Here is a 16,304-nt window from a genome sequence, read left to right on the forward strand (position 1 = left end):
TTAGGCAGCACTATCGACTCCTCGCTTACCAGTCTCCCTGCCTCCAGCACTGCAGTGAAAGCAGTGGCTGCGACCTGCTCCTGCTCTCGCTGAGCATCCTTCCTGGGCCAGACTGGGAGAAAAGATGCTGTGCTGGGCAGGACAGAGGGCTCCAGAGCTGAAGCCTTGGGGGATGCCCCGAGCCATCTGCTAGCCCACTGCATGGGGCTGATGTCTGAGCTGCTGGGTGCTGCCCAGCCTGAGGCTGTAAAGCCCAAAGACCCCCTGGTGAACACAGAAACCCACAAAGTGCTGAAGAAGAGAGGGCTTTAGGGCACACCAGGGGCTTTTAGGACACACCAAAAAACACCTGGGGGGCCATGGGGTGCACGGAAACAAACACAGAGGGCGCTGGGGAACACCAAACAGCGCCCAGAGCGCCTGAGGGACTGCCAGGAGGCACCTGGGGTGCTCGGGGGGGCCTGCAGAGCAAACTGAAGGATCAGGCAGACGGCCCTGGGGGCACTTCCACACAGACAGGGCCTCCGGGGGACAACGAGAGGCAAATGTTGGGGGGGGGGGGGGGGGGGGGGGAGGCGGGCACGGAGGCCCGGTGATGGTGGGGAGCACTGAACGGCAGACAGCGGCTGGGGGGGCGGTCAGTACCTAAGCAGCTCGGCTCTGGCGGCTCTTCCTCCTCCGAGGCGGGCTTTGCCACCCCCCGGGGGGCAACCCTGGGCCAGCGAGGGGGGCAGGCGGCTAGCCCAGGGGCGGCCGGTCCCTGACAGGGACCGAGGGGTCGCACCCCACCCCCGCCGCGGCCGTTGCGCCCGGCGATTCAAACCCGACGGGGCGGGGCGGAACGCCGCTCGTTCGATTGGTCGCCGGCCGACCGAACCGCGCGCCGATTGGTCGGTAGGGGAGGAGTGGGCGGGGCGGAGGCAGCGGCGGGCCTGAGGCGCCGTGAGGATGAGCGTCCCGACACCGCGCCGGGCCCCGGCCGCCTCCCCCGCCCCGCGGTCCCTCGGCGGCACCGGCACCCCCGTGCTGGCCGAGTGCCCCGGTAACGACGATGAACGCGAGAGGCAGCAACGCTGGCAGTCGAGGGCCACCGACGTCCATCTCAGCAGCACCGACTCGCCCCTGGGCCTCGCCTCACCCGCGCCCAGGTACTGCCGGGCCCGGTGTGAGGAGCTGTGGGGAGGGAGGGGAGAGGTGCGCGGAGGAGGAGGGTCCCCAAACCACCGTGTCTCCTCCAGGCAGGCGGAATCATGGCTGCCGGCCCTCCCCCGCTGGACCAACGCTCAGATCTCGGACCACTACAGCACCTGCATCAAGCTCTCCGCCGAGAACGTGAGTCGGCCGCCTCGGGGAGGGCTCCTGATCCCGGCCCCTCTCACACCACCTCTGTCTGGCAGTGGTTGCAAGGCCGAGAGGGATTTTAAACTCCTTGAGCCTTGGCTATGTGGTTATTCTTCTTCCAAGCCCTCCGAGCCATGTCCCTGATCCGAGCCATGTCCCTGATCCGAGCCATGGTCAGATCTGCGCCTCTGTTGCTGCCTTCCCAACAGTAACAAAGTAGAACGTGGCATGGACCGTATCCCCTCGGTCCTGCTGTAAATACCCCAGCAGGATGAGGGTTCAGTCAGTTTTGACAGGTGTCATTTTCTAGGGGATCAGTTCTGAGCTGTGCTTTGTTTCAGAAAATCACCACGAAGAATGCCTTTGGCTTACACCTGATAGACTATATGACCGAGATCCTGAAACAGAAGGACTCTGAACTGACCAACTTCAAGGTGAGAGGAATTGCTGCCTGGTCATGGTGGTGCTTTGTCTCCAACCAGCATTTAGCCTAAGGTTTAGTCAATAACAAACCTCAAATAATGCTGAAGGTAACTGAGCTGGTTACTTCCACTAAAAATATCTGGTAGGGGCAGCACAGTCACTTTTCACAGAAGCTTACAGTGTTGAATCCTTTTGTACTACAGAAATTAAAGGCTGAATTCTTTCAGTTGTGGTCCTTCAAAAGGAGAGCTTGTTTAAAAGTAAGACTTGTGATGCTTCTGAGGTAAATACTGGGTGTTACAACCAGTAACAAAACAAGGCTGGAAAAGAAAGGAAGTTAGTGTGGCTAACTCACGGACTAATTTTGATCCAGGATGGATCAGAATGAGAACTTGCCAGGGCAAAGACTTACTTGCTATAATAGTTCACTGATGTTAGGAGGGAGAACTGAATTCTTGGGTGAATGAACAAATGGCAGAGCTTTTGAACATGGCCTCAAGGAACCCCTGAGCTAGCTGTCTTATGGTTGATGAAACTGAGGAAGGGATGGGAAACAGCGCACAGGTTTTGAGTGGGTGGTCCTTCACCTTCCTGGGGGGGTCTGTGATCGAAAAGGGCACTTGGCATCTCCTGCACTTCACCTCTTTTGACTTCATAATTTGGGAAAATAGAATGATACCAAGAGGACGACCCAAAAGAAGGCATGAAGGAGAGGTCTCTTGGCAGATGCAAGTCTGCACCTTTCTGCTTCTCCCCATTGCTTAATCTTGGCAACTTTAAATATTCTTGTGTGATCCCTTCCAAAAGACCTGATAAACCAAACTGTAGGCTCTGCCTGGGAGGACACATATTGACCCCTGCTGTGCACCTAGGTCTCCAGTAGGTTTCAGGATAGATCCTTTTCCAGTTGTTCACAATTTTGCTTGTAATACAGAGCATTCAGAAATTCAGGTCTGCAGCTTGTCTTCTGCATTTGCATCTTGTAGATTAGACTTTTTCCTTTCAGATGCAGCTACTGCCAGGTCCTGCTTACCTTTGGAGATGGGTGACATCTGAGTCATAAAGTAGGGACAGTAAAGAAGGGGCCAGGCCTGCATGGCTCTTTTCTAGCCAGATGGGAAGCAGTACTGAGTTCAGACACCGGGAAGGCTCTCAGTCACACCCGGATCCTTTGGTGTCTAACACATTCTCTATTGTTTGGGTTTGTTAATGATGCTCAAAGTTGAGGGGGTGTCTCTCACTGCAGCAATAGGAGATACTAGCACTAGTATAGCTCCTGCTGTTGTTTCCCTCCTTCTGCATAAAAACTGAAGATTACATTACACTTTCTGCTTCTATAAAAAGATACTGATCCCTTTAAAACATGAAGCTGAGAACAACACCTATTGCTTTCCGAAGGGAAAGGTCCTTGTAGGTGACCTTTCTATGTGGAGCAGATGCTCAAGTTAGGAGTGAGCTTGTTGTCCTTACTCTGTCACAAAGCACTGATAGTTTCCTTCCTTTCTGCAGTAGATGCTGACTCTGAAAAAGAGGCCAAGAAAAGGAGTGTAAAGAAAGCATTTGAAATGAACTTTGATGAGGATATTGACTTTGAGGTATATTTCCATAAGACCAAGGTACGTGCTGAGTTTCTGCCTCTTTCTACTCTCTCTTTTGCCATATCAGTGTGTCTTGGAACTGTTGTCTGCAAATGGCTCATCTCATGCTCCTGTGAAACTGGTGCTGTAAACCCAACATCATGTATGTTCCTTAGCGCAGGGTCTTCTGACTCCAGGTCATGTTACAAGTAGAGAGCTTTACCATCCTTGGGGTGGAGAATCAGGCTGGATTCTTTCTGGCTTATACTCCGTCAGTCAAAGAGACCCTGCAGGTCCAGCTGTGTGTCCCAGGATGTGGCAGAAGCCACTGGGTGCACTGACTGGACCAGTGTGGAACTCCTCTTTGGAGGCATCTCAGAACTTGCCTCCTTTCAGACGAAGACCTGTGTTCAAAGCACTTATTTGTGCATTAATCTTCCAAGTAGTGGATAGCTCATAGGTAATGGTATTTATTACCTTCCCCAGGCATCTGTAACTCTAGCCAAATCCATTCTGGAAAGCCAGAATGTGAAGAGCACCACGCTTCCCTCAGACTTCAACTATGACCCTAACAACATTCTCCAGCTGTTCCTCAAACCAGCTGTTAAGGTAAGAGTCTTCTCTAAAAGCATGTTGGCAATGATTCCATGCACAAAACCACTCTTCACCAAATGCTTGAAGTGCTTCGGGATGCTCCTCAGGGCTGGAGACGGGCCAGCGTATCTCTCACTGAACTGACCCACTTGTGGATGCTGAAGCGGCTGTGCTTAGCTGTTGTGCTTTACAAGGGGCTTGCTAGAGGGCTGGTATGTGAGGAGGAGGAAGAGCCAGCAGGCTGGGAAAAGGGGAGGTGATGAAAGAACAAGGCGCAGGCATTGCTTGGGGAAGTGTTTGGAGTTTTTCCTTTCCTGACCCCTGGTTCTGTAGCTCTGTAGGACGTCTGAGCCGAACAACTCATTGGATCACGAAGCTGAGATCGGTGAGTACGATTACAACAACCCCAATGACACCTCCAATTTCTGCCCTGCATTGCAGGTAACTGGAACAAGAAGATTTCTTTCTGTTGCCTGTATTTGATATGTGATGGGAATAATTTAGGAAGAATCTGTGCCCAGAATTAATTACTAGTGAAAAAGAATTGGAGCTGCAGATTATGACAGAGCTGCAGGAGTCTCTGCGCAGACCCCTGTCCCCTCACTCTAACGACATCAGCTAAACTCTCTGCCGTTGGCGTTTGCCAGTCAGTTTGCTGCAGAAACTCCATTCTAGCCTTTTCCATACACCTGTGCCCTAAAGTAGGAGTAAATGCCATTGCTCACCTCTGCAGTCATCTCTGCACAGCGAGGTTTGCTCCCAGCTGTTTTGAGCTCCCGTTGAAGTAGATTTCTTCTAAAGCTTCAGCTTTCTGCCAGGCCAGTGCTGCCTCCTGAGTGTGTTTGTGACTAGTCTGGTCCCACGCTGGCAGGAGAGCCCTCGTCTCTGTTATCTTTCCCTGTAGAACAGTCTTTTGATATTCTGTGCTCTAGATCTCCCTTGGGTTTAGCCTTAGCCCAGCCTAAGTGCCGTGGGGAGAGGCTGAATAAGAACATGTTCCATGGGGAAGGCGGGCAGGTATCGCCACCCTCCTGAGAGGCAGGTGCTCTTGTTATCTCAGCAAAGGACATCTCTGGCTCCTCAAAGATGTCTCTGGGTGGCCTCACTGCTGTATCTCTTCTTGATCAGGCTGCAGACAGCGATGATGATAATGACCCCGTTCCATTCATGGGCCTCATGGAGGAGTTCAACCTTAGTGCCCACCCTGAGGGTCAAGACGCTGAGCTCAACAGGGTTGTCAGCGATGTCAACATCACAACGTACGGAGAGCTGAACCTCATTGCTGAACCCCAGAAGGTAAGGACTCGCATTGTCGCCAAGCTGTGAGCTGCTCCCTGGGCAGGTCTGGAGCAGAGCCTCTCAACACTTTGGGTGGTTAGAAGTCCTGAGACGGCAGTTTCCCTGGTGCAGGATCTGCTGGGTTTGCTGCTGGACACTTTATTCCCAGATGAACCCTTGCGTAAGAGAAGGGAATTAAAAATCAAAGGTTTAGTAGTAAGATAGTATTCACCGTTGTTCCCAAGGAGACCCGTGTTTTGATTGTTCCTGTGGTCCTGATTGAGGATAATGCTGGTGCTTCTGCTCAGTTGCTCTCAGCTAACCCTAGACTTCTTTTCCACAGGTCAATAAGATAGCGATTCAGTACGCAAAGACAGCCAAGAAAATGGACATGAAGAGGTTGAAGAAAAACATGTGGGACCTCTTGACTGATGGACAGAACAAAGAAACAGTGGCAGAGGTGAGAGCAGGGGGAGCCAGATACCTCAATAGGCCTGAGGATAAGAGAATGCCCTGCGGGCAACAACTCCTGCAGAGGTAGTCTTGGGCAGGTTTAGCAGCAATTCCATTCTAGTAGTCTTGCTCCCACGGGATGGTTGGTAAGGACAGAATGAGTGTAACTTGCAGTGGTTTTTTCTCTGAACACAAGGCTGAGTACTGGGGAGCAAAATCTGTCTCAGCAGTGTCTGTCTTTTTGTTAAATAGATGGAAGGTGCAGAGAAAGAGACGAACACATCAGTGGTAGCAGGCGAGAAGGTCTTCAGCAGCATCACAAAGGAACTGCTTCACAGGTAGGGAGGCCCTAAAAAAGGTTGGACTGAAGATGGGAACAGACTTCAGCTGAGCTTGGGCAAACACTGACCCCACCTGTGTCTATTACAACCTGCTAACTGAACCCTGATGGGGAAAAATATCTTCTCTTGCTCTGTGGGTTTGCCTGGGGGAGCTACGGGTTGCATTCAGCTTGGCAAATTCTTTGCTAGTGGGAGGGGAAAGGTAGAGAAAACCAGATCCCTGGGGAAGAGCTAATCTTTGGCGACCTGGTCCTTGCAGGCATGCTCCATCCATTGGGTTTCAGTAGGCTCTGGCCATCCTAACCTCCTCCCTTCTCTTTTGTAGGCTGCCTTCTGCGATGGCTAACAATCTGTCTGTCCCCTTAGCCTTCGCCTGCCTCTTGCATTTGGCAAACGAGAAGGTAAGCGCAGCGTGCACACAGGAGGCGTGGTAGGAGCAGCGGGTGAAATGCACAGTGAAAAGCACCGGGAGCAGGGCTGTTTTCTTGCTACGTCATGGCTACATCAGGACTTCTCAACTTAAGTCCCTGTTTCATGCTTATAGTGAATGTAAATTGGGCTGATGCACTGGGAACGAGAGCCCATGGTTAAGCATTTGGAGCTGCTGTCTTTCCTTTCTTGTCCTTGGGTCTGGCAGCAGAGGGGTGAGCACTTTGTTGCTCAGTGTTGTTCTAAGCGTTGTGAGCGTTTCAGACTCCAAAGCAACAGCTGACGGGAAGCCTTGGTCTTGCGTGCACTGATGGTGACAGAAGGGGCTGGGGTTGTTCTGAACCTTCCTTGTGTGTTTTTTTTTATGCCGGGCCTTCAGACTCAGAGGGGAAGAGTCTGGCTTTGTCAAACTTAGCTTTTCTTTTGTATTCCCAGAATCTGAAGCTAGAGGGCACAGAGGACCTGTCTGATGTCCTAGTGAAACAAAGCAACTGAGCCCTGTGCGGAGCAGACCACCGGGGCTGACCCACAGGACAGAGCTCAGCTCCCCAGCTGACCGGTGCTCGCTCTGGACTATCTTATCAGTGGCAGATTTTTCTCCTCCCAGCACCGTTGCTGAGAAATCCTACTGGTCTCTGCACCTCAGGAAGACTTTTAAATCAAGGATGTCCTACCTAAACGTAGGACCTCTACAGATGGACAGTTGCAGCTCAGCCTGCCTGCCTCCTGCCATCTTCAATCCATTTCCTGGGTCTGGGTAGTGGAGTTCCTCCATCTCACTGTGAACCACCAGTGCCTACTAGCAAAAGGCTCCTCTGTGTGTCACTCGCCGTCTGTCTGTAATTCCCAGTACCTGGACTGACTGTTACTGATGTCTCCAGTTCCTCCTGTAGTCCTGTTCATCCCCTGAAATTATTTACCTTTTATATTGAGCTTAAAGATAATAAATTGCTACAGACTTTGTAGATGGGCCTTTGAGACGGGGAAGAAGGAGTCTCCGAAACAGGAGAGAGGTTAAAATAACACGAATGTTGGGGAACAGCAAGAGCAGGGCTGCTCCCTAAAGAAAGGTGAACTGGGAGCCACAGGGGATCGCACGGCTGGAGCATCACCAGCCAGGACCCAGTCCTCCAGTACCTGAACGGTGTGAGCAGGACCAACCCAGAGATGGGGGCCAGGTTCAACCAAGAGTTGAGATCACCAGGCAAGTTCATGGTGCTGAAGCAGGTCCAAGAACAAGCCGGAAAGTCAGTCTGCAGGAAAATTGGGTCAGAGGTGGTGAGGCAGGGAGACCAGTGCTCCCAATGCAGCTCAGGCAGGGACTGAAGCCCTTGAGCTGAGCTTCAGTGGAGCTCCTGGGCCACAGATGTGGGTCAAGACCCCTGGTGAGGCTGGTCAAGGCCACTGGGGCTTATTAGTGCCCTCGGGGCCCTGACGAGGTGGGTGGAGAACAGCTCTGTGCAGGGTGGTGGAGCCTGGACATGGCTCTAGCGCTGGCCCTCTGCTGCCAGCTCTGCCCCCTTCTGGGCCAGAGGGTTGGCACAGGACCCCCCTCCCCGAGAGCTGGCCTGAGGGGGCAGGTTGGGGGCACAGGACATGCTGGTAGGGCGCAAGATGAGAGTTTTTAAGTAAAATAGTCACAAACAGGGACTTTATTAAGAAAAAAAGGATGTATTTCCTTGAGTTGCAATTCAGCCGAGGGGAGATCTGCACAGGAAGCGCCAGCAACCCCCCTCTATCCACAGCTTCAAGACCAGTGGGGGAGACTTCCCCGAGGGGCTTCTGGGGCGATTCGGGGTGGCAGTGCCTGCTTCACCCCAGCCCCTCCAGCACAGCGAGAGTGGGCTCTAGCACACCCACGCCTGCCACCCCCAGGATCTGTACCACATCCTGCCCAGCTGCTTGGTCCTGGGACTTGGCATCCCTGGGGCAGCTGCCCCTTGCATTGTCTTTGAGATCCTTCAGTCCTATCTCCCAGAAGAGCCATGGGACCGGACCCCTGGCAGCCGCCTGCCTCTCGCTCCCCAGTCATCTGCGGCGTAGTGTCAGGAGGGGAGGTGGAAGAAGCGGGTGATCCTGTTGCTGCTGTGGGTGCTGTGCAGCCCTCCTCGCTGCTGCACCGGCAGCGAGTTCCCCAGTTCCTCCTGCAGCATCTGGAGAAGAAAAGCAGCGCTGCCATGCCCCGTGCCCTGTGTCACAGGGGCTTGCAGCGGGGAGAGCAGCCCTCCATTGCATCCTGCAAGCAGGGCCAAGATGGGGAGGAGATGCTTTGGGCCGCAGGACCGCTCACCTCCTTGCGGGCAGCCAGCCGTTGCTTCCACTCGCTGAGCTCCATGGCGTGCTCCTGGTCCAGCCGCCCCAGCTGCCTCCTCTCCTGCTCTGCCAAGAGGTGCATCTTCTTGCTCTGCGAGAGAGGAGGTGGAAGTGGGAAGGAAGGTGCTTGATGAGAGGTAGCAGGGGCGCAGGAAGCCCCCGGGATGGACAGTTTTGCAGTGGTCCCTGGTACCTGCATCTGCTCCAGCTCTGCCAGACTCTCAGCCTGCTGCTGCAGCAGCAGCTGCTGCGCCTGCTGCTGCTGCACCTCTGCTCGCTGCCGCCTCTCTTCCTGCTGCACAAACTGCAGTGGGGGACAGCCCGCGTCACCCTCCCTTTCCCCAAAAGCCATCGCTTACAGCTTTTCAGGGAATTTCCTCATACTTTGTGCTGGGGAACCTTGTTGGCCCCGGACAGGTCCTTGTACCTGCTTGGCCCTCTCCCTCTGCTTGGCTCCGTTAGCCTCCTGGATCTTCAGGTTGTCCTTGAAGAGGGCCAGGGGGATTTTGGCATCGCAGCACTGGCTTTTCAGCAGCTGAGCCCGCTCCTGTGCCTGCTGACTCCTCAGATCCTCCAGCAAGAGCTGGTGGAAGCGGTTCATCCTCTCCATCTCCTGGGACAGGGGCAGGAGGGTCAGCCAGGAGAGGGGCTGGGAGCCCGCAGGGCTGGGGGAACATTGCCGGCAGTTCCCACCTCACCTTTTCATGGCGCTTGCGGAGCTGCTGCCTGAAGAGCTGGTACTTTTCCTGCAGGTGCCCTTGCTCCATGCTCCACACCACTGACTCGCGGGCTGCCAGGCAAGACCACAGCACTGTGACCACCTCCAAAAACCCCCAGCCAGACCACCTGCTCCCCTCCCCAAGAACCCTCCATCCTCCTCCTCCCAGCCTGGTCCACCTCTCCTGAGGCTATGGATCTTGCTGATCCACTCCCAGTCAATGGATGTAATCTTCTTGTGCTCCTGGACAACCTTCTGCAGGGCTGCGTTGAGTTCTTCCTGCTGCTGCTGCAGGAACTGCTGCTCCTGCGGTGAGCAACGGAGGGGCTTCATCCCAGCAACCAGGGGAGATGGTCCCCAGGCTCCTGGTGGCACGGCTGGGGGAGCCAGCGCTGCCCTGGACCCTCACATCTCTCCCATCGCCCTTCAGCTCTTGCATCCTCCTCACGCAGTCCTTCTCCTGGAGGGACTTGAGGCGCTTGGCCTCGTCTTGCAGCCTCACTGTGTACTCAAGCTCCTGGCGCTCCTTCAGCTGCCAGTAGCGCCGCTCCAAACTCTCCACCTCCCAGTCATAAAACTCCTTCTTGCTCTGCCATGCAGATATGGTTAACGGGGCTGCAGGGACCAGAAGAAGTGGCCACCGAAGCAACCAAACCCCCCTCCCAGACCCTGGCATCTCCTGCAGTGGGACCCCAGTGGTCCCTTGCACATGTACCTCTCTGACCATATCATGGCACCAAGGGACGATGGTCCAGTTACCGTCATCTCCTGCTCGATGTGATGAAACATCTGCTTCCACTGCTGGTGAAACTTCTGCTCCAGCTGGCTCTGAGCTCGCTGCTCTTCCTTCTGCAGCATGCGCAGCTCGTGGAGCTCCTGGCGCCTAAAGGTTTGAGGAATTGGGGTGAGAGGGGGTTGAAGGTGTCCCTGGAGGCACCTCTCTCCCCCAGGATGGCTGACTTGTAGGTGGCTAAAAGGGAGACGCTCAACCCTGGTGCAACATCACAAAGAAGATTTTTTTTTTCTCCAGCCAGAAGGAAGATGAGATGTCAGTTGGGTCCATGGTGGCCATGCTCCCAAGCTCAGCTGATGTCACTGCCCCTCCATCTCCCCCTTCATCCTTTCCTACTCTCCTTGGGTGACGTGAGAGCTTATGGGAGAAGATGTTCCCCTCTTCTTTCCTTAAGCTGGCTGCTGGACACACCAGATATGGGGCTAGGCAATGTTTTGGCTCCTCATATGTCCCTACTGCATAGCCCCGAAGATGCAGGGAAGGGCTTGCTCATGCTCTCCTGCTGGAGTAGACCCTGGCCAGAGAGGCAGATGGGTTTTCTAAGCCTGGAGGTCAAGCACTTGTGCTTTGCACAGAGCCCCACAGCCCCATCCTCCCTCCCGTGCCCTCTTCCCTTTGCCCCTGGTCCTCCTCATCCAGAAATGGGTGGGAGATGCCTGGTGGCCCCTTCACTACCAGCATCGCTTACCGAGCTGAGCGCACCATCTCATCCCTCGCCCCAGCCTTGCCGACGGTCTTGGCAGTTGTCACGCTCACCTCCTTCCCATCCACCACAAATCTCCGGGTTTTCTTGACCGTCCTTTGGAGCGAGGCAGGTTCCTGCGACCAGGAGCAATGGTTCGAGCTCAGACAGCCCAAAACTACATAAACCCAACATGGGAGCCCATGCGGGGGGGGGGGGCAGCTTCACATGGCCATGTTACCTGCAAGCTTCTCACCTGCTGGGCTTCCCCGGCAGGGGGGAAAGGCTGCACTGCTGCAGGGAGGGCACTTGGACCTTGTACATCTGCAGGGTTTGCCACAGGGGATGGTTCCTCTCCTTGCTTTGGTGTGATGGATGGATCTGGTGTGTTCCCTGCTTCCCACACTGCCCACGCCTGGGAAGAGGTGCAAACAAGGGCAGCATCAAAGCTCACGGTGTTTGTGGCCTTTGGATGTCCCCCAAGGGCCTCCTGGGGCTCTGGCACTGCTCTGTGACCCTCCAAGCCACCCATCTCCTCTCCAGGTCCATCCCTTGATGGCCCTTCAGGAGCTGGAGCAACTTGCACCCTGTCTTCTCCAAGCTCTCCATCATTTCCATCTTGTCCTTTCCAGCCATTCCCATGAGCAGCTCCTGGCTGGTTCTCTCTGGGGCTGTTTTCTGCTTTCTCTTCTGTTTCTTCTTCAACAGGCCCTGGGATCTCCACAGGGGACAAATCCTCTGCTGAATTTTGGGCCTCCTCACTTGCAGGTCCCCCTCCTGCACATGCTGCCTCTGGTTCCTCTCCTGCCAGCATCACTTCCCCCGGGCTGGCTGCATCTCCTGCTGGTTTACAGTCTCCAGTCAAACACCTTTTTACAACATCCTCTTCCAATTTCACTTCTGCTGGCACCAGGGCTTCCTTGGGAGAAGTTTCCACCCCAGTTTCAGCATTGTCTGTGGCTTCCTCCTCATTCCTTCCCACCTCCCGCTCAACCAGGTCCAGGGGGTCAGCGATGGGCTCGCACACAGCTAAGTTTCTCTCCCTGTTGTTCCTCTCTCTGGCCTCTCCCAGACTGGCCGGAGGCTCCTGCCACCCCTTAAGAACATCTGACCCCACCACTACCTCCTCCATCACACTGGGCATCAGCGATTCTTCACCCCGTGGCACCCTCTCCTCCACCAGCTCAGTCTCCCCAGGCTCTCCAGCACCCTCAGGTCCCATGGGTGCCCTCACTGCTCCATCACCATCCTTCCCAAGGCCATCTTCAGCCCCAGTGGAGCCAACCTCAACCTTCAGGTCTAGCAACGACCAAGTAACCCGGTGCTGATGCTCTGCCAGTGACTTGAAGCTCTGGGTTTTCATCCCCATGGTCCACAGGTCCAGGGCTGCCACCAGCTGCCCCACAGCCGAGCCTCTGCACCAGTCCCTGTCCATGGGTGCAGGCGGGGCCAGTGAGTTGCAAGTAGGGTCTCTGCTTGATTTTGTATCGCTTTTGGGGATTGAAACGGGATTCGGTTGGGCTGCAAGCTATCCCTCCGCAGGTATTTCTGCTACTAGTGATGCATTGGCATGTTGGCTTTCCTCCTGGGGCTCTGCCTTGGGTCCAACCTGCTCTGCCTTCAGCTCTTGCAGTTCAGCAAGGTCCCCTGCCCGCTGTGGCCCCAAGGGGAGCTCGGCCACATTGCAGGGGGTCCCCAGAGGGCTGGTCTCCTCCTCTTGACACCCTTGAACTCCTCCTCCTGCCTCTGCTGGGGCTGATGTCCCTTGAGGAGCATCCAGCACCGTAACCTCCAACCCACTTGGCTCTGCTCCACGCTGCTCCTTAGCTGTTTCTTGGGACTTCATCCCTCCAAAAAATGACCTGTGCCGCATTAGCTTCAGAAACTTGGACGGCCTCTTTGCAGGGAACCTCACGGAGCCCATGGCCTCGGGTGAGGACCTCCTCCTCATTTGCTTCAAGAAGTCAGACGCTCTCTTGGTCCTGGGCTCTGCCACCGCCTGGACGTCGGATGGGATGCCCAGCTCCTCGCCAACTCTCCCCATGGTGTCCGGGGGCTGATGCTCCAGGGGACCCCCCCGGTGTCAGGGGGCAGGAGGACTCTCCATGCTCCTGCCCAGGCTGTGGGGTGGACAACGGGGGAGAGGTGAGGCTCAACGAACTCGTGGAAAGGGTTGGAGGGATCTTGCACCCCAGCCGGCTGCTACTCACGCACCAAGGGGACCAGACCTTCCTCCTCATCTTCTTCCTCCAGCACATCAGCCCAGGCTTTGGACACCAGCTCCCGGAGCAGCCGCTTGTCAGAGATGCCCGCCACAAAGGGGTGCTGGGTGGGAGTGAGGGAGGTGAGCAGAGCCAGCACTGAGGAAGGGTCCCACTACCCTGGGCAGGTGGCGATGGGTGCTACCCACCTGCAGGAGCTGGCTGGCCAACCACCGCGCCTCAGGGCTCTTCTCCAAGGATTTCCTCAGGAAGTCCTTGAAGTCTTCAGACCTGTGGGATGGTCCCTGTGAGCACAGGGCCAGAAGCTCCATGTCCCCCCCACTGTGGACCCCACAGAGCTTGGGGTGATGCTAGGGACACTCAAGCTCTGCTAGCACCTTGTCAGGAGGTCCCCACCCCGGTGCTGCCCACCACTGTCACCTTCTGCAGGCAAAGGTGGTGTGACAGGAAACCTGTGGTGCCACCTCTGGAGCTGGGCTTGGAGGAATCACAACCAGCATCACTTATGGTCCAAGAGCCCACTCCAGCTGCCCAGACGTAGCTTCGAGCAGGAGCTGCCCCATGGGACAACTTCTCCCACTATCACCGGCGCTGGGGCGACATCTCCGCATGGGGACTCACCACCTCTTGGGGTGACGCAGGGTGGGTGGCTGGGACTTGGCAATCTTCAGCAGCACCCGGAGAGGGTTCAGCTCATGGTAGGGGGGCTCCATCTCTGCCATCTCAATCAGCGTGATGCCCAGGGACCAGATGTCAGCCTTGTAGCTGTAGGGGCTCTCCTTGGACATCTCACACTGCACCACCTCTGGGGCCATCCTGCACGTGGGAGGGAGGGGAAGAGGTCCAGCCTGCCCTGGGCCGGGGAATAGTATCTCCCCCTGAAACCAAACCCAGGTGCCATCCCCTCCAGAGACAACCCTACAGGCATAAGAGGTGAGATTCAACCCCAACTCCTCCAACACTACCCCAGGAGGGCTTGCGCCCACCAGCACCCCATGTGTCCTCTCCATACATAGTCTCATGCTACTGAGAAGCCCACCCTGGAGCCGGTGTTGGCTGAAGGAGGAAAGATCTGGTTTCTTGAGATGCTCCTGGTGTCGAGGATCCTGTTGCGAGCATCTGCAGGAGGAGCAGGATACCTGGGCTCCCCCAGCCCGCCTGCCTGCACTCCCAAATCCCACCATCCCCAGGGATTTCTGCCCCACACCTACCAGTATGGGGTGCCGATGAAGGACACCCGGCGCTGGACGGTGCTGGAGTTTTTGGCCGAGACGCCAAAATCGGCTGCAGAGCAGAAAGCGGCAGTTAGAGAGGATCCCTGGGGCAAAACAGCCCTGGGACGTCACTCCCGGCCTCCCTCTGCCCCATGGGGCCCCGATTCCCCTGGGACTCACCCAGCTTGACGTCCCCATCAAGGGTGAGCAGGATGTTGCCAGCCTTCACATCCCTGTGGATGATCTTGCAGCCATGCAGGTATTGCAGCGCCAGCAGCAGCTGCTTGCAAGCCACTCGGATCTCCTCCTCCGTCAACCCTTTCTCCAGCTCTGCCATTAGTGCAAATGAACCCCGCCGCTAACGATGCCTCCTGCCCAGCACCCCCAGCAAAGGTGGGGGGGTACCCAGAGGAAGATGCACCCCAGCCCATCCTCCTTCCTGGAGATGCTGCACAAGCCCAGAGCACCCTTCCACACCATAAAATTTGGCAATCCCACCCCAAATCCTCCAATGGCCACGCACCAGCCAGAAAAAAACATTTATTTACCCAAGATCACTGCATCCACAGCCCCTCTGGGACAAAACTCCACCAGGATCTGCAGGGAAAGCACATGGTTGAGGTTTCCTGCCCTGGTCTGCAAACATGTCCCCTCCAGACCGAGTCCCCCAGCCCCAAGATGCCGGTAGGACCCTGGTTCATGCCTGGGGTGGGGGGACCAGCACCCGCCACAGCTCACCCAGAGCCGCCCGTCCCAGTAGAGCGCATCCAGCAGCTTGGTGATGTTGGGGTGGTCGCAGCAAGCCAAGATCTCGATCTCCACCACGTAGTCCTCCAACTCCTCCTCGCTCGGGGTGTCGATCACCTTGGCAGCCGCCAACACCCCCGTCACCTTGTTCTGCGCCTGGGGGGAGAGGTTTCGTGGGGGCTCGTGGGGTATGAAAGGAGCAGCCCCACAATTTTCAGTGAGGGGGAAGCTTGGACCCATCGCATCCCTCCCCAGGTGTTTGGTACCACCGAGCCAAATGCCAAAGACAGACATGGGGACCTCACTGTCACCAGAGCCAGGAAGGAGAGGGATGCACAGCTGCCCTGTGCACAGGACTGATGTGCAGGTGGCCGTGCCACCCTGCCTGCTGATCCCAGAGCATCTCGCTGTACCCCAAAACCCTCTGGCAAGCTACATCCTCCCACAGATGCAATACAGTTCCCGCAGGCACAGCCACAGCGAGCATTGGCACAGGGGGCTCAGCAAACCCCCGCCCAAGGACCTTTTGGTGATTCCGCAGCGAAACCCCATCCTGCTAGCGATGCCGAGGCATTTGGCTGCCCCAAAAAAAAGCCAGAGAGAGAAGAGGGGATGGGTTTGGCCAGGGCAAGCCCAGCCAGGATGGGGACCATCACTGCCGCGTGCCACTGGCCCCGGAAGGCGGCTGCTGCTGCAGGTCTGACGAATGGCGAATTCGGGTTTCCTGTTGTGCTCAGGCTCTGCACCACGGTTTCAGAGAAAAACATCCCTGTCTCAGCCCCCTCGCTCCAACCAAGGAGGCAAACACCTGCCGGCAAATGGACCGGCTGCAGGAGCTGGTGGCTCTCCCTGTGCCAGAGGCTGGGGATGGGCTGAGCCAGCACCAGGCGAGGACCCTGCCATCCTCTGCTAGAAATTTGGGGCTGTTTAGAGGCTTTTTAGCTTCTTGCATGCCAGAAGCATGCAAGCATTTTGGGTGCTCTCCTACCTTAAAGACCTTGCCGAAGGCGCCACCACCTAGCTCGCCCAGCACCAGCCAGGCCTCCTCGGGGTTGACATCCCGCCAGATGTGCTCGTACTGCCTCGGTGGCTTCTTCTTTTCTGAAAAGCCAAAAATCCGTCAGAGAAAAGCCATAGGGTCACCTCCACGCAGAGAAAACAGGGCGGCTGGGCTCGAGC

General features: G+C 56.2%; 2 protein-coding genes across 2 annotated transcripts; one reads left to right on the plus strand and one right to left on the minus strand.

Annotated features, from left to right (window-relative positions):
- Positions 1-948: 948 nt before the first annotated feature.
- Positions 949-6,931, plus strand: LOC309601721 (condensin complex subunit 2-like; the record flags this gene model as incomplete). The annotated part of the gene is made up of 12 exons (XM_082334882.1): positions 949-1,148; positions 1,239-1,332; positions 1,683-1,775; positions 2,637-2,643; positions 3,274-3,380; positions 3,828-3,950; positions 4,269-4,376; positions 5,064-5,231; positions 5,557-5,673; positions 5,919-6,004; positions 6,333-6,408; positions 6,872-6,931. The coding sequence occupies 12 exons, from the start codon at positions 949-951 to the stop codon at positions 6,929-6,931; spliced, it is 1,239 nt and encodes a 412-aa protein (XP_082191008.1).
- A 1,400-nt stretch (positions 6,932-8,331) lies between these two features.
- LOC309601723 (STE20-like serine/threonine-protein kinase) lies at positions 8,332-16,239 on the minus strand (the record flags this gene model as incomplete). Its single annotated transcript, XM_082334888.1, is given in 20 exon segments — positions 8,332-8,589; positions 8,727-8,840; positions 8,943-9,053; positions 9,177-9,362; positions 9,448-9,539; positions 9,647-9,773; positions 9,877-10,056; positions 10,227-10,350; positions 10,949-11,079; positions 11,184-12,470; positions 12,474-13,019; positions 13,021-13,062; positions 13,157-13,267; positions 13,353-13,434; positions 13,786-13,980; positions 14,376-14,448; positions 14,559-14,708; positions 14,927-14,975; positions 15,117-15,281; positions 16,114-16,239. Coding segments are annotated over 20 exon segments (3,999 nt in total), but the record flags the coding sequence as incomplete, so codon positions are not given.
- Between the last annotated feature and the right edge of the window lie 65 nt (positions 16,240-16,304).

Source organism: Platalea leucorodia (genome assembly GCF_965183815.1).
Source record: "Platalea leucorodia genome assembly, chromosome: W".
Taxonomy (NCBI): domain Eukaryota; kingdom Metazoa; phylum Chordata; class Aves; order Pelecaniformes; family Threskiornithidae; genus Platalea; species Platalea leucorodia.